General features: G+C 40.1%; 1 protein-coding gene across 2 annotated transcripts; it reads right to left on the bottom strand.

Moving 5' to 3' along the window:
* Positions 1 to 1005: 1005 nt before the first annotated feature.
* KIFBP (kinesin family binding protein) lies at positions 1006 to 14663 on the bottom strand. Of its 2 annotated transcripts, XM_049811253.1 has the most exons (8): positions 14257 to 14663; positions 13655 to 13699; positions 11627 to 11725; positions 7208 to 7287; positions 6898 to 7081; positions 5658 to 5742; positions 3169 to 3278; positions 1006 to 2448 (listed from the first exon to the last, which is right to left on the bottom strand). In XM_049811253.1, the coding sequence occupies exons 1-8, from the start codon at positions 14608 to 14610 to the stop codon at positions 1570 to 1572; spliced, it is 1836 nt and encodes a 611-aa protein (XP_049667210.1). In that variant the 5' UTR covers positions 14611 to 14663; the 3' UTR covers positions 1006 to 1569. The 2 variants fall into 2 exon arrangements, with proteins under 2 accessions (XP_049667210.1, XP_049667212.1); XM_049811255.1 differs by lacking the exon at positions 13655 to 13699 and having other exon boundaries at positions 1007 to 2448; positions 14257 to 14662.
* Positions 14664 to 14779: the final 116 nt, after the last annotated feature.

The raw sequence follows: 14779 nt of genomic DNA, 5'->3' as shown, positions 1-14779 counted from the left end.
GTTGGCCTATTTGTTTGTGGTTAGAAGTCTTCTGCAGAGAATTCTGCAAGCTAGAGATTTTTACCACACATTTAAGACGTACACACTTTCTTGCTTACACGTGCTTTCCCCTCACACCCTCCAAGCTAACGTCATTTTTTCCCCCCTCGCTTTCTTGCATTTTCCAGAACAATCCGGTTGGTTTTGACTATTCTCCTCCAATGCCCTCTATTGCCTTAAACATCTTCTCACAAACTTGACAGTGATAAAACTGCTGGTGCACAGAATGGCACACTACTGCACACCCCATCCCCTTGTCACTTCACCTTCCCCGTATCCCCTGGCATCTCTGACTGTAATCTCTTAATATACAGTGGGACAACGTGCCCAGCCTACACTTTATCTAAGACAGGTACTGGTTCATAATCCTTCTATGGACGCCAGAAATACAAAGACAACCTCTGTGTACGTTTTGGGTCAGAAATACAGCCTGGTCCTCCGTAACAAGTAAATAGGTAGCTAAATTAGAACAAAAGTAACAAGTTGTGTAAGACCAGGAACATTGCCAGATCAGCAGGTCCTTAATGACAATCAGGACAGCTTTAATAGAGAAGTCAGCAATCGATGGCACACAGGCAGATTTTGAATAGTGCCTCGGCAGCACTGGGATCTGCAGCAACTTCAGAGAGGTCCCTACTTGCAGCTGCTGCTCAGACAGCACCTGGGCTCCCTGACCAGCACAAGGTAAGAAGCCATCGATGGCGTCGCAGGCCTTTAAGCTGTATGCGGCAACTGTCTGGAGCACTAGAGCACAGCACCTCTAACCTGTGAATTCTCTACAGATTATTAAGAGCAGGGTATCTCCGCCCACCACAAGCAAGAAAGTTTGCTGCTTTCTTGCTCTTGGTTCTGGCACCTCAATTGCTCACCTGTTTTTACTGAAGATACTCACAGGGAAACACTTTCAAAACTATTTATTTTGGCCAAAGTTGTAAAGTGTATCATACCTTAGTAAGACACAAGACAACAGAATTCTAAGGACTCTGAAAAACATTTAGCCAAGGTAGTCCATTTATTGAGCTATCAACTAAGTTTTGATTAACACGGGAAAAAGGAAAACACTAAGCAACATAGAAAATAAATATTGAAAATAACATAAAGTTCCCTTCACACGGATAGTTTTCTGGGGACAAACTTTAGAAGAGATAAAATGTATTCTAGTTGGAAGAACGTGCCTCAGGTTTCTTAGAAAAATTTTCCTAGAGAAACAGATTCTCTTTAACAATTTTCATACAGCACTACATTTAGAAACTGAACCATATGCTGGAGGAAAAAACCGTAAGGGAGAAAAGGTTTATATTTACATACAGGACAAACAAAGCATTAGCTGGACATTCACTTTACATTTAAACTTTATACCATTAGTGTGGGTGAGCTCTGAGTTTTTCACAAAGTTACACTACTGCAGGCTCTAGGTGGACTGCCAAACTGTGGACACCTTAGTCCTATCGATCAGTACGGAAGCTGTCCGACAGCACTGGTTTTGACAGATATCATTTTAATAGTGCACATTTCCTTCAAGGCAAGTATTTATATAAATGGACAGAGTTTTGCTCTTAGCCTCTCCATTCTTGTTGGAAGAAGACCCACCATCTCCTTACTGAGTTCTAGTTCAGTTTCAATAGCACGGACAGCATCTGGGTACTTCTCACAATAGTCTACCAGAAATGTGTAATATTCCAATGATGTCTGCATGTTTTCCAGTTGCTTTTTGCTATCCGAAGTAATAAGCTTACCATATAGTCGTGCAATATGAAATTTAGCCACCATTGCAGGGCGAAGAACATCTTCCTCAAGCTCTTCAGGAAACACCTTATCTGGATTCCTCAAAGAATCTAAGAAGAGTTCATAATATTTGATTGCTAACTGAGCCAGAGAATTAATTTTTTTAATTGTGTGGGAGTCTAGCTCCTCTAACCTGTTACCAATAGCTACCTTTAAATCCATCATCTCATAATAGGTGTCGGCTAGTTCAAACTGAAGCTGCCTACTAATCAACAGATAGTACTGTGGATTCAAGTCTGCATATATAGGCTCCAGCATGTCTATTCTACGCTTGTGCATTTTGCAGCGCCTCTCATAGTCTTCTTCAAAGAAAGCAAGTACCTTAAACAAAGCACTGTGATCCTGAACAATTTCAATATGGTCAGTAACATAACCATCAACCTGAAAGAACTCTTTTGCTTCCTGAACATAGTTCTGACCAACTAGGAAGATTTCTCTGGCTTCTTGAAAATCTAACGGATATACACTGCTCACTTTCTCTTCCATGGCTAAGACAGAGTCACATATATCACTTGTCCCAAAAAGGACAGCTTTTTTCCTGCCCTTCTCTTTTTCATCCTCTTCTTTTTTCCTTTGGGCTTTAAGTTCCAATTGCCTGTCCAGATCCAGCTCTCCTATGTTATCCTGAAATGACAAAGCACACTAATTAAAAATGTACGTGGCTTACGAAGAGAGACTTACACTGAATCATTTTATTTATGAGTTACCTTTGAAATACAAACTAGTTAGCAACAAGACAGAAGAGAAGATACGTTGGCATATTAGACCTTACATTCACAAAAAGTCACGTAAACTACAGTCTCGATTCTGTAAAAACATAAGACTAAGACAATTTAGTCTCCCTACCCTGTGTGACAATATAGCCAAAACGATAAATGTAAAGCCCAAAGGCCCTGCTTCTGCAAAGCATTTCAGCAAATGTCAAGTTTTAAACATTCGAATGAATGCCAGCATGAATCAAATGCTTGAATCAATGAGAACACCAGCACACAAAACTGTTGCATATTAAGGAGGTGTTCTTACTAGCAGTTAAATAAGAAATAATCTGCCAAATCAAGCTGCAAGAAAATGCAGCAGAGAGGAGGGAAATTTCTGAAGTTGCCGTACAAGCGGTGCACCAATCACACTACAGAGCTGATCTCCTACCCGTGCTTATTTCTAAGTGCTGCGTTAAAGTCAAAGCATACTATGAAACACTTGCTACGTTGCAAGCATCTATTGTAGTATTCATTGGGCAATTGTTTATCACTTGCTACCAACTATGAATTGATTCCTGCTACAAACATCAAAACAGACTTTGTTTGGTTTTAAACATTGACAGCTATAGAACAGGTTTTCAGTTACCTCAAGTAATTTCCGAGCACTTTGCAGGAGATTCAGGCAATACTTAATCCAGCATCTTGCAATTTCAGCTTTCCTCTGTCGAAGGTCCTGTTGGTCTTGCTCCGTTTCATCTATTGAATGGACATAAACACATACAAGGAACTCAAGCACTCCAGCAAGAACCTCAAATGTTACATGCAAAGAATACATTACTTGTATTTAATTAATTTTTCCTCATTGTTAGACAGAAACATGTTCTCCATGTTAGTTTACATGGTAATTCTGTAAACTGTCATTCTGGTAGAAATCCATATAGATTAACATGGATTTGTTATGCATGACTTCTTCAGAAAAATAGATCATAATGCAGGTTTAAAAAGACCTTTGATCTTGAAGGTGTTTTACTAGAAAATGTTTTTGTGACTCTTTGTAAGAAGAGAAAGAAATCGGGGCAATTCATTTTCTGAGATCCAGCCGCCTGCCCAGTAACTGTTTCTGAGGACAATTAGGGCATTTGTATTGCAATGGACCCCAGACTTGCTACCAAAAAAGGGAACAGAAGTAGGGGAAACTGCCATTGGTTAATCTGCCTGGCACTAACATAAGATTTATTGGCTCTACAACTTCTGTATTTTTCTCCCCACAGTCTCCCCACCGTCATAAGTAGCAGCACTGCTGATGTCTCAGGATAACATTTTCAGAAGCCAAATGGATTTCAAAGAGAACTCATTTCCCAGTCTCTAGGCAGAAGGCACTGAGTTAGCTGAACAGTGAGGGAACGCTAGGATTCCTGTTCACCAAATAAAAAGCCAACTTCAGACTCAGATCCACTGTGTTCATTATCTTTCATTAGAGCCAATCAAGTTGTTCTTATTAAGGAAATAAGAATTGTTGCTAAGAAAAGGCACCTTTATTAAATTTCTCTGTTTACATTCCGATTAACATGATAATATGAATGTGCTTGAGAGAAGCCGATGCTGACTGTGTATTAGTCTTTCTGTAAGTTAGAACTTTCTGCATCATGTTCTTCAAGTCCAGCTCTCTGTACCGTGAAAAGGAAGGGAAAATAGGATAAATGTTTACTCTATTGAAACAAACACAAGTATCACTACTCCTACTTGGTGTAAGAGGAAGTCAAGATAGAAGTTGACATGACCAAAAGTCACACAAGAAATATATAAAGTACAATTAAAAATAGGATTCTCATCTGCCACTTCCAGTCTTGCACCTGAATTTGAAACCATAACTGACTATTTTCTACACACATAATGAAAACATAACCTCCTTTTTTGGCTTAAGTAGCATATTAATGAACTCTGACAACTGTGCTGTCAAGTAGCTATGGAAGCCCATAAACACTGACTCAGACGTACTGAATCTTTCATAACATATTGTTTTCAAACAGCCTAACAGATTAGCATAACCTGACTCTGACAGCCCTTTTTCCCCTGAAACTAAAAAGCTTTTGGACATCATCCTCAAAGTACTTAAATAGTAAGAAAGGCAACTGCATAGGGTTCTGTATTTTTGAGCTAAGATAAATACTAAAAGCAATTAATGTACTGTCACTGAACTCCAATTGACTAAAACTCAGTTGTGTCTATTCAGGTTGTATTTTAACCTCAAGTAACAGCATCAGTCGATTAAAGAGCCTGTGTTATAAACAGCTCGAACCATTAAAAGTTAACCAATATATTCACTGTTCAAAGTCAGAGTTATAAACTCACACAGGGGCTACCCTGAGTACTTGCTCACTCTCCACGAGTTAAAGCTCTATTTATCTGAAGCTTTCAGTTGCCCAAGACACAGAATGTAAAAGGCTGTGCTGTAGATAAGCAAAGACTAAGCCTAAACCAGAGGACTTACATTGAGTACTGACACTACCATGTAACCACAGCTTCTTAAAACTGTGGTTATGTCACTAAAAGTTTCTTTTATTGATCTTCACACTGAACCACAAAGTCGTTCCTTTGCATCAACACCCAAAAAAACAATAAGGAGGGGAGCCACAACTACAAAAAAAGCTGTTAATGAGGCTGCGGCATCCAGCAACAAAAGATAATCCAAGTACCTTCTGGATTTGGGGTTTTTAAGACCAAGACTTTTAAAACTATTCCCAGGAAACATCTGGTTTGGTTCATTGAATCATTGCCCTCTGATGACCAAGCAGCAAAGGTAAGCTGCATTTTAAGGACATGTACAAAGACAAACGGATTAATAGAACCATTGGCACTACTGAAATGAATATTGTTTTACATTTCACTTTTTTTCTGGTACACTTTCTGGAACACCAGCAACAGACACTTAAGTTTTTCTCACCGGGTTTCCTCATAGGCAATCTTAAGCTGTAGTAGCAGCAGCTCTTTAGAAACATTCCAATTTGTTGTTAATTAACAAGATTTTGGAAAACTAACACTGGGATAAGCTTTGTACATATTGCTAGACTTTACTTTTAACATTACTTATGCTTAATTCACAATATTTTATTCAAAACTTTTATATGAACTTACTGTCTTCAGCAGATGGCACCTGTCCAGCTTGGCTAAAGATGACACTGGCTGCTGCTAAACAGTGTCGGGACTCCATAAAGCACTCCTGAGAGAAACAGAACGGCAGCATTTATCACTGGTATAAGCAGCCCAAGCACTGCTCTCAGCTTGGCCAAACCCCTCGCCTCAGATAGTAAAGATAGACAAACACAAGAGAAATGATAGAACTGAGAGGCTCTGGAGCATATTCCCCTGGAGACTGGAAGAAAAGACACAATTTTTCCACTTCTACTATTGAACACAGTATCTTCTAACCATTTTCTCTCTACCACAGCCACAATAGCAAGCCTTGCTTTTAATATTAGATACATATATTGTGAACATTTTCACTGTTCTGATCTATGCTACCATCACTTCCTTGCGGTAAAGGAAGTGATGTTTTGTGGTAAAGATTGTATCACGGGGTGTTAGTCGGAATGAGCTGGACATACAAGTCAACATTATGAGTCAGATTCAGATTCCTTTACTCATATTTGGCAGTGCATTGTTTAATGATTAGTGCTATCATCAATGTACCAAAAAGACATGGAAATTACAAGTTACTATTGAAATTAGCATTAACCGGCTTAGGTATGGCAGAAGTCTTTTAAGCATCAGAAAAGAATATCTGACTAGTCTGGAATATAGAAGTTCCTAAATAAAGCTGAAGCATTGCCTAACACAGTAAATTATTTAGAGTCAACACAGGCGTGTGGAAGCAAACAGCTATCATCTTACATACTGACTTTAATGTTCACATAGGCTCAAACAAGTCCTAAGAACATGCTAAGGTACAAAGGGCAATAATTTATAGGAAACATACAATGTGCAATACCTTGGCCCTCAGATGTTCTCGTTTTTAAACTCTTTATTGTAAGATAACATTATAAGAAACAATTTACAATGAAGTGATTATAACCTTAAAATTTTACTTACAAAAATCATGTCACATCGCTGCTAATAATTCATTAACTACAGAGCTTTTCTTACATCCACACCCCTGCTCATTTTTCCCACTGCCATCACAACACTACAGGAGAGCCACTATGTCCTCTTCAGAAAAAACTAACAGATGTTTCATGTCAGAAGACAACTCATGGTTTTGTAGGAGCACATTTTTAATTCGACATGGAGCCCTGTTCAAACAGCTATTTAAACAATTGTCTTCCCTGGTAGTTACGTTTATGATATAATTACAGCAGAAAAACATTAGGTATATTACCTTAGTGAGATAGTACTGTGACAAAGTAGCAGCATTGAGTGCCCATTCTACTGGGTAGTAGCCACAATACTCAAGCTGTCGTTTAAGAGTAGTATGGCAATACTGAGCAGCCTTCTCAATCATCTCCAGGTGTTGGTAGACTTGTGCCAGATAATACAGAGTATGTGTATAGGCTTTTTCAAATCTGGAAAAAAAACAGCAGCCTCTTTAGATCTCCTTTTCTTTTTTTTTTTTTTTCCCCTACCTAAGTACAACCTCATAAATTTAAAAAAAAAGTAATAATAATCTAGGTATGCTGCTACACACCCACCTTTTGGATCTTTCTTGGTCTGTGAGTTTTTCTTCTTCTGCCATGAAGTGTTCACTGGGATCCAAGGGAGGATTTCCATCCTGCAAGAGTACATGAAATACTCAGTAAAAGACATTTCTCTTACTTTGTAACATAGTGCTCCCTCTTCTGGCTGCAGATGATTTACCATTTTCAATCCCAAATCCAAGAAAATTTCACACAACACACCTACACCTATCTCAGTGTCACATCTCTGGAGCAATTCCTCAAAACTTAGGAGATTTGGAGGACAAAAGCCACAATTCCACCTGGAATTAAAAGGTTTTCAGCTTGTAAAAGACTTCTGCTTACATACTTTAAAGTTATGCACCCTGTCTGCACCAGAAATACTCAACTTGGATTCTACAGAACTACAATTGGGTGTCTTTATTTTGTACAATAACATAATGGTTTTTAAAGCATCAATTTAATACTAAGCATGCCTTCAAGTGTGAAATACTCATTTGCCCAGCTGCACTAATCAGTAACAAGAAAACATCCTGCAGGAAGTACTGCAAAGAACATTATGTGCAGAGAGTGTTCAGCAGACCTGCTGTAAATAAACACCACTTTGAAAGGACTCCCTGTATTCACAAGCTGGTAAGACTATTTACTCAAATATATGAATAAGATAATAAGACAACAGGCAATGTCTTTAGAGGATGAAGGCGCTAAACCATGATATAAGGCATGACCTACATGCAAGTCGTTAATGATGTGAACTATTTCATTTAGGAATGCTTTTTTGTTTTTTAAACCATGAGTTCTGTCAGAATCCTTATACAGACAACCATACATCTTTCCGCATTGCTCTGTTCAACCTTGCCTTAAAACAACCGTCAATAAAGTTAAGAGTCAGTATAATTGGCAAGCCCAACAGATGAACATTGTTTATGGCAAAGTTTCATTAGTCTGTGCTTATCTAATTTCCTTTGTAGTTGTGAATAACTTCAGATGCCAGTTCTAAAACACTTCAAATGAAGGTGTCTTTCTAAAGGTGGCTTTTTTCCATTACACAGTGCATCCTAAAGGATGTTCAACGTGTCTGCTAGCAACAGAGCCCAGTTTAGCATGCAACTTTCTTAACCCTGCTTATTTCTTAGCCCAGAAGAAAATAAGGCAACAAATAAAAAGCAGTCCAGAGAAACACTTTTCATAAGATAATAGAGACTCAGGCAGGAACAGGAGCAAGGGTAGAGAATGCAGTCACTTTATAGGTAAGAAAACATATTCTTATGTGTGTACTTCTCATTAAAAAATCCTGAATGGATTTGTTTGTTTGCTTTTAATCGAAATGTTTTATCCATCTTCAAAGATGAACAAATGGGTCTGAAACAGACAGTGACAAATAAATAAAAGTGTGTTTAGCCTACCAGAGAGGTGTAGATTTTTTTTATACGATCTTTTAATCTTTAGGGTTTTCTGTTTATAACTCATTAGTTTTTAAGGTGTGAATTTTTAACCCTCCATCTTGTTTTCTCTAGATACAAAGGTTTACAACCTTACAGCAAGGTTTGGAGTATATTCTGGCAAGACTAGAGCTATTCCTGCAAAGAAAGCAATTGAAATGACACAGTAAGCAAGACCCTTGCCTCCTTCCTGTATCTACAGATTTACCCTCTGATGTCAAGCCTTACACCTTTATCCTTAGGAAGAGCTCTGCAGCTCTCCCTTCCAGGTGGACTTCATTAGCCCAAGGTCCTGTCCATAAAGTTTAGCACCTTCAGATTTTCACTGCAGTGCATTAAACAATCAAACAGCTTTCCTAATAGCAAAATGTTGTTAAAGTAGCCAATTATTTTTTGGAAAAAAAGAATTAAATATATGTAAACTCAAAGCATTCAGGAGCAGAATGTAAAAGGATCTTTTGTCTCTACCAAAATAATTTTATTCTTGCAGTTGCCTTGGTTTTGCTGTAGTTGCTTTAGGGGGAAAAAAACACCAACCCCACCCAATTTGTAAGTTAACTAGACTCAGTAAAAAACTAAATCCACCAGTTCAGGAGAACACCTCAATCATAGAATCATTTAGGTTGGAAAAGACCTTTAAGATCACCGAGTCCAACCGTCAACCCAACACCACCATGCCCACTAAACCATGTCCCGAATGGACAGTCATCATCAACAGTTTAGCAAAGATTCCCAGACAGGAATGCTTCCTGATAGCCTAAAAATGTGGAATATTAAGAAAAGTATATTCACATTTTTATAATTTGTGAATGATGAATGTTGACATGGTTGTATAAATCCTAAAGATCAAACACCACTGCAAGAAACTCAAGTCCTCTCTATAAACCATTAAGCAGTTAGACACGCTCCACCACACCTGGTATTTTGGAGTTTTTTTGTTAATTCTTTGCAGATTATGTCAAATACAGTTCAGCATTTTCAGAGAAACATGACGAAAGTGCAATAAAGTGCAAATTCAGTCTTTCATTGTAGTTCCTTCTAAAAAAAAAAAAAGTCTTTAAGCATAGCTATGTGTCATGGTTTAACCTCAGCCAGCAACTAAGCACCACGCAGCCGCTCACTCATTTCCTCCCACCCAGCGGCATCAGAGAGAGAATTGGGGGGTGGGGGGAGTAAAAGTAAAACTCATGGGTTGAGATAAGAACAGTTTAATAGGACAGAAAGGAAGAAACTAATAATAATAACAATAATAAAATAACAATAATAATAAAATAATTGGAATATACAAAACAAGTGATGCACAATGCAATTGCTCACCACTCGCTGACCGATGCCCAGTTAGTCCCTGAGCAGCAATCCGCCCCCAGGCCAACTCCCCCCAGTTTATATACTGGGCATGACGTCACATGGTATGGAATACCCCTTTGGCCAGTTTGGGTCAGCTGTCCTGGCTGTGTCCCCTCCCAACTTCTTGTGCCCCTCCAGCCTTCTTGCTGGCTGGGCATGAGAAGCTGAAAAATCCTTGATTTGGTGTAAACACTACTTAGCGACAACTGAAAACATCAGTGTGTTATCAACATACTGAATCCAAGACATAACACTATACCAGCTACTAGAAAGAAAATTAACTCTATCCCAGCGGAAACCAGGACACTATGTTTGATTATATAATGCCCTGAAATATAAGTGGCAAATAAAAAAACGCTGGGGCAAAAAAATGTGACAAGTGATCTGACATGGGCTTATTGACAGTCATGTATGTATATGCTAGTCAGGCAGCAAAGCCCCAGGAAGAATACTCACTAGCCACTACTAACAAAAGTTAACCGTTTCAGAAAAGTCCACAGTGAAAATGCGAACTATTTGGCAGCATTGTTTAATCCACTGAAATACATGGTATTACCAGTTCAATTTCATAATCACTGGAGCAAGTGCCAAAATCTTTTAGAGGCAATGTGGAAGCTAACAATATCACGGCTGGGCATAAATATCAAAGTTGAACATCAGGAATTAATTAGAGAGAGGGTCTGTGAAGAGAGGTAGTATCTCTAGACCGACCAACTGATCCAGAGGGCCGAAAATAAACAGACAAGCTTTTCAGCACAAGCGGGGTTTTTTCTGGATCCATTACCTCCCTATCACTGTAAACCAGCATGGCTACAAAGGTGGGAATATGGCAGTAACCAACCAATAAAGACTAACACATTCTAAAATTTCCACAAAAATTATCTGTGCTATAAAATAAGTTCACATAAAACCTGAACTGTAATTTCATGAAACTAAGTTCTGTCCAACCTTTATAGCTGTCCTGAGACACAGATACTGCTCCTTTAAGGCCACAAATGTTTTTAGCTCACTTGCCAACTGTCCCTGAGGCAAGTCAGTGTAGTGTAGGGACAGCTTGCAAAGAGCTTAAAAATAGCACAAGGGAGTCTTTGTCAATACACAGCAGAATCCGCAACTCAGAAGGATGTTTAATATGCATGAGAGGTTTAGCTGTTTATAAGATTGTCCTCATGGATATGGAACTAAACTACTTGCCTCCACACAAGACTGTGCATAGTCAGAGCAAACCATGCAAATGTTACAGTTTTGTTTCCTTTTCCCACTGAAAGCAATGGATTGACATTTTACAGCATTTCCAAGATAAGATTAAGAATAGTCTTAATTAAAAGCCAAATTCTACCTGGCTTCAGTTTTGGATTATCAATTAAAAGTTTTCAAAAAGGACCATTATTTTCAAGCAAAATTAAATAATTTTGCTTCTTCTTCCTGAAGAAGTCCATTTTGAAATTAGCAAGTGATCCTCTACTTTGCTTCTTCCTATGCTAGAAGTACAAATCAAATCACTTTTCAAAAATATCACAGCAGCCAGTATAAAGTGCAGAAACTCAAGTTCCATCATATTTTTTTTCAGATTACTAGAACTGTAAATAGCATGTGACATGTAAATAGCAAGTAAGACCTGCCCCAATATTAAGGAACACAGTACCTCTTTCATGTATTGATTATACAAGGCTTCCGCAGATTCCAAGTAAGTTTGTGCAGTTTTAATTTCATCCCTTTCAGACCACAGGATACCTAGATTGTTCTAAAGGTAAAAGGAAAAACAAATTAGTTACGTCCCCATTATGTTCCATTTACGTTATACATTTTCTCCAAACAATTTATGAGTCCTCATCCTTATATATGTGTGTTCTAAAACAATGGATTTCAAAAAGCAAAAGTTATGCCCACCCATTTTATCGCAAGTTGCTCAAAAGGGAGGCTTCTCACACAGCAGCAAATACACACAAAAGTCACCTCACAAACTGTAACCTTCTGTGTTTACTCTGCTAAATAAGGACTGGTGTGTTCAAATAACAAGAGTTTTCCACACAGTATGCTCTGCATCTGATTCACGCAGCTTTTATATTGTATACAAATACCATAAAAAGAGCCAATGAATTAGAAATTTGTCATCATGACTCTGTAGAAAAATGTAACAGGAAAAAGATATGCTAGGAATGAATGCTTGTATATTTTCAACAACAAAAAGAGATTAAAAGAACCGTTAAGATGTAAAAGCTACAGATTACTACCTTCAAATCTAAACTGCAGCAATATACGTAGTAATGTTACTGCATCTGTGAACCCACCTTTTACAAACAATACCTCTAATTTTATTAATAAGATGAAGACATTAATAACAATCTATGTCTGATGTGCTAATTTAATTCCTAGGCAGTGTTGTTACAAAATCCAACAGGACCTTCAAAAGAGTTAGAACGTGTAGCTGTGTGCCAGCCCTGTGTCACTTTCAATTCCATTTATTTTATTATTTTTATAAGAAAGCACCACATAGCAAGATGTTTATGAACAGAAATACTTTGCCCACGGCCGAGCAGTGGAATGGACCAAATTCAATCAGACAGAAACAGTGATACACATCCTTATGCAGAAGCTCAGGAATTAGAAGTAGGGCTAAAGAAACAGGCCCAGCAGGAAAAAGGAATGCTCCTTCTTTCAGAATAGAAGTCAGTGCCATGACAACATATTTGATACGTCCTAGAACGTGGAGAAGTATGGCCACTGTTGTCAACTACTGCTTTTGTATCAGAAATGTTTTTAATTAAATACTCAAGTCTTCTACAGCCCTGGGAACAGAAAGCTGAGGGCGTGCTCATTTACCATCACTGCTCTCAGCTGCATGCCAGACAACAGTTGACCTGTTTACTGTTGGACCACAGCACTTCACACGCATAACACAGAAACTTTATTCTGTTTCCTAAAGGCCCCAAATCAGGAAATTCCATGCAAACGTTTGTCCAACTGCACTGATTTTGACTGAGATAGAGTTAATTCTCTATTAAAAAAAAAAAAAAAAGAGAGAGAGAAGTACTGCTTTCCAACACACCAATTCAAAAGCACAGTGGAATACCTGGCCCTCAACCATGAAAGCAATAACTCCCTGGGAACATACACTGGGAAGATGTTATCGTATTTGGATTAGCTGCTCAAGCAATCTCCAATATTATAACGAGTAATAGATTTGTAGTGGTGTACCCAAACCGTCACACTGAAATACAATGAGCAGATGTAACCTCATGAATTCCAGACAACTCGGTTAATTTAACCAACGCAAGACAAGTCACTGTTTAACTAGCACCTTTCCACATGAACACACAATTCCTTGGCAGTTTTGCAATGTCTGACAAGGAAGTACTACCAAACCTTTTCTAATTAGAGCAGCCGTTTTGACAGAGACACCTAAATAACCGCTCTATTTAATTTAAAGCCTAGAGGTAGGTGTCTTAACTACACTCCAGCTGCCACGATGAAGGCCCTTTTGTGAATCTTCATATGGTAGGAATTAATTTTGTTAACAGTATCACTTTCTTCAATATAAAGAGCTGAATAGTACTACTTCTGGCTCTACAAAATGGTTTTTAGTCATCTGGAATAAAATATAGTAGATTAAGAGATAACAGGCAAGGCTGAAAAGTAAACAAGAAAGTGACAGCTTTTGAGAACAATTTACCTTTTTCAGGATACAGCATAAATAAAAGCATCTCCCAACTTTACTCTGGCGACAAATGACAGTTAAGGAATCACAAATAAGTTCTGGACATACCGAGGTCTTCTACTAATTTATCCTTGCCCAGTTCTTACAAGTTCTGTCTCGGTCTATCCTGGAGAGTACAATGGTTTGTCAACACCCAGTTTCTATTAAAGAGAACACGCCACTAGATGCTCTGCGTGCCCAGAGGCATCAGCAGCAAGCTTAAAAGAGAAGAGCATCGCTCCACAGCCGGCACCTGCGTATTATTTCTTCGAGCAAGAAATAAACGCCAGGGCTGCCGGTGTTTTTTTATTATTATTATTATTATTATTATTACACAAGCCATACCCATCAGGAGTCTGAAGCGCCACGAACCTCCCTCGCTCTATTTGCCGCCCGTTGCAGTGACCTCGCAGCACAGCTCACAGACACAGCACGCACACCCACCACCCCCCAGGACCCCTCAGACCCTCCGGCCGGCCGCTGCCGGGGCGGCCCACACCTCACGGCCCCTCACCACAGACACCACCACCACCACCACCACCCCCCCCGCGCCTTGGGCCTTCACAGCCCCAGCCCACCTGGGCCTGTATGTAGAGGGAGACGCAGTCTGGGGAGAGGCGGTGGGGTTCCAGGAGCTGCGTGCAGCGCTGCAGGTGCTCCTCGCCGGCCGACAGCTCCTCGGTGTCGGTGTGGTTGACGCCCAGCTCGTACTCCAGCACGGCCCGCCGCACGGCCAACAGTCGCGCCTCGCCGCCCTCCTCGGCGGCGCTCAGCAGCTGCTTGACCTCCTGAAGCAGCGCCCGGGCGCTGTACTTGGAGCGATAGGGCTCGGTCTCCGGGTCCTTGCGCGACTCCACGGACGAGAGCGTCCGGGCGGTGCGGAACTTCTCGCACACCGCGGCCCAGCTGCCTCCTGCCGCCGCCGCCGCCATCTTCCCTCCGCCAGCCGCCCGGTGTCACGCGCGCAACCACCTGACGCACCGCCGGCCAATCACCGCCGCGCTGCGGGGCCGGCCCCGCCCCCTCCTCTCCCGCCCCGCCGTCATGGCGACCGCAGCGGCGCCCCGCTCCCGCCGCCTCTCGCCGGGCGGGCGCCTCGGG

This window comes from Accipiter gentilis, chromosome 9 (genome assembly GCF_929443795.1).
Source record: "Accipiter gentilis chromosome 9, bAccGen1.1, whole genome shotgun sequence".
Classification (NCBI taxonomy): Eukaryota; Metazoa; Chordata; class Aves; order Accipitriformes; family Accipitridae; genus Astur; species Astur gentilis.
The sequence above is the reverse complement of the archived record's forward strand: the minus strand, read 5'-3'. Positions and strand labels throughout refer to the sequence as shown.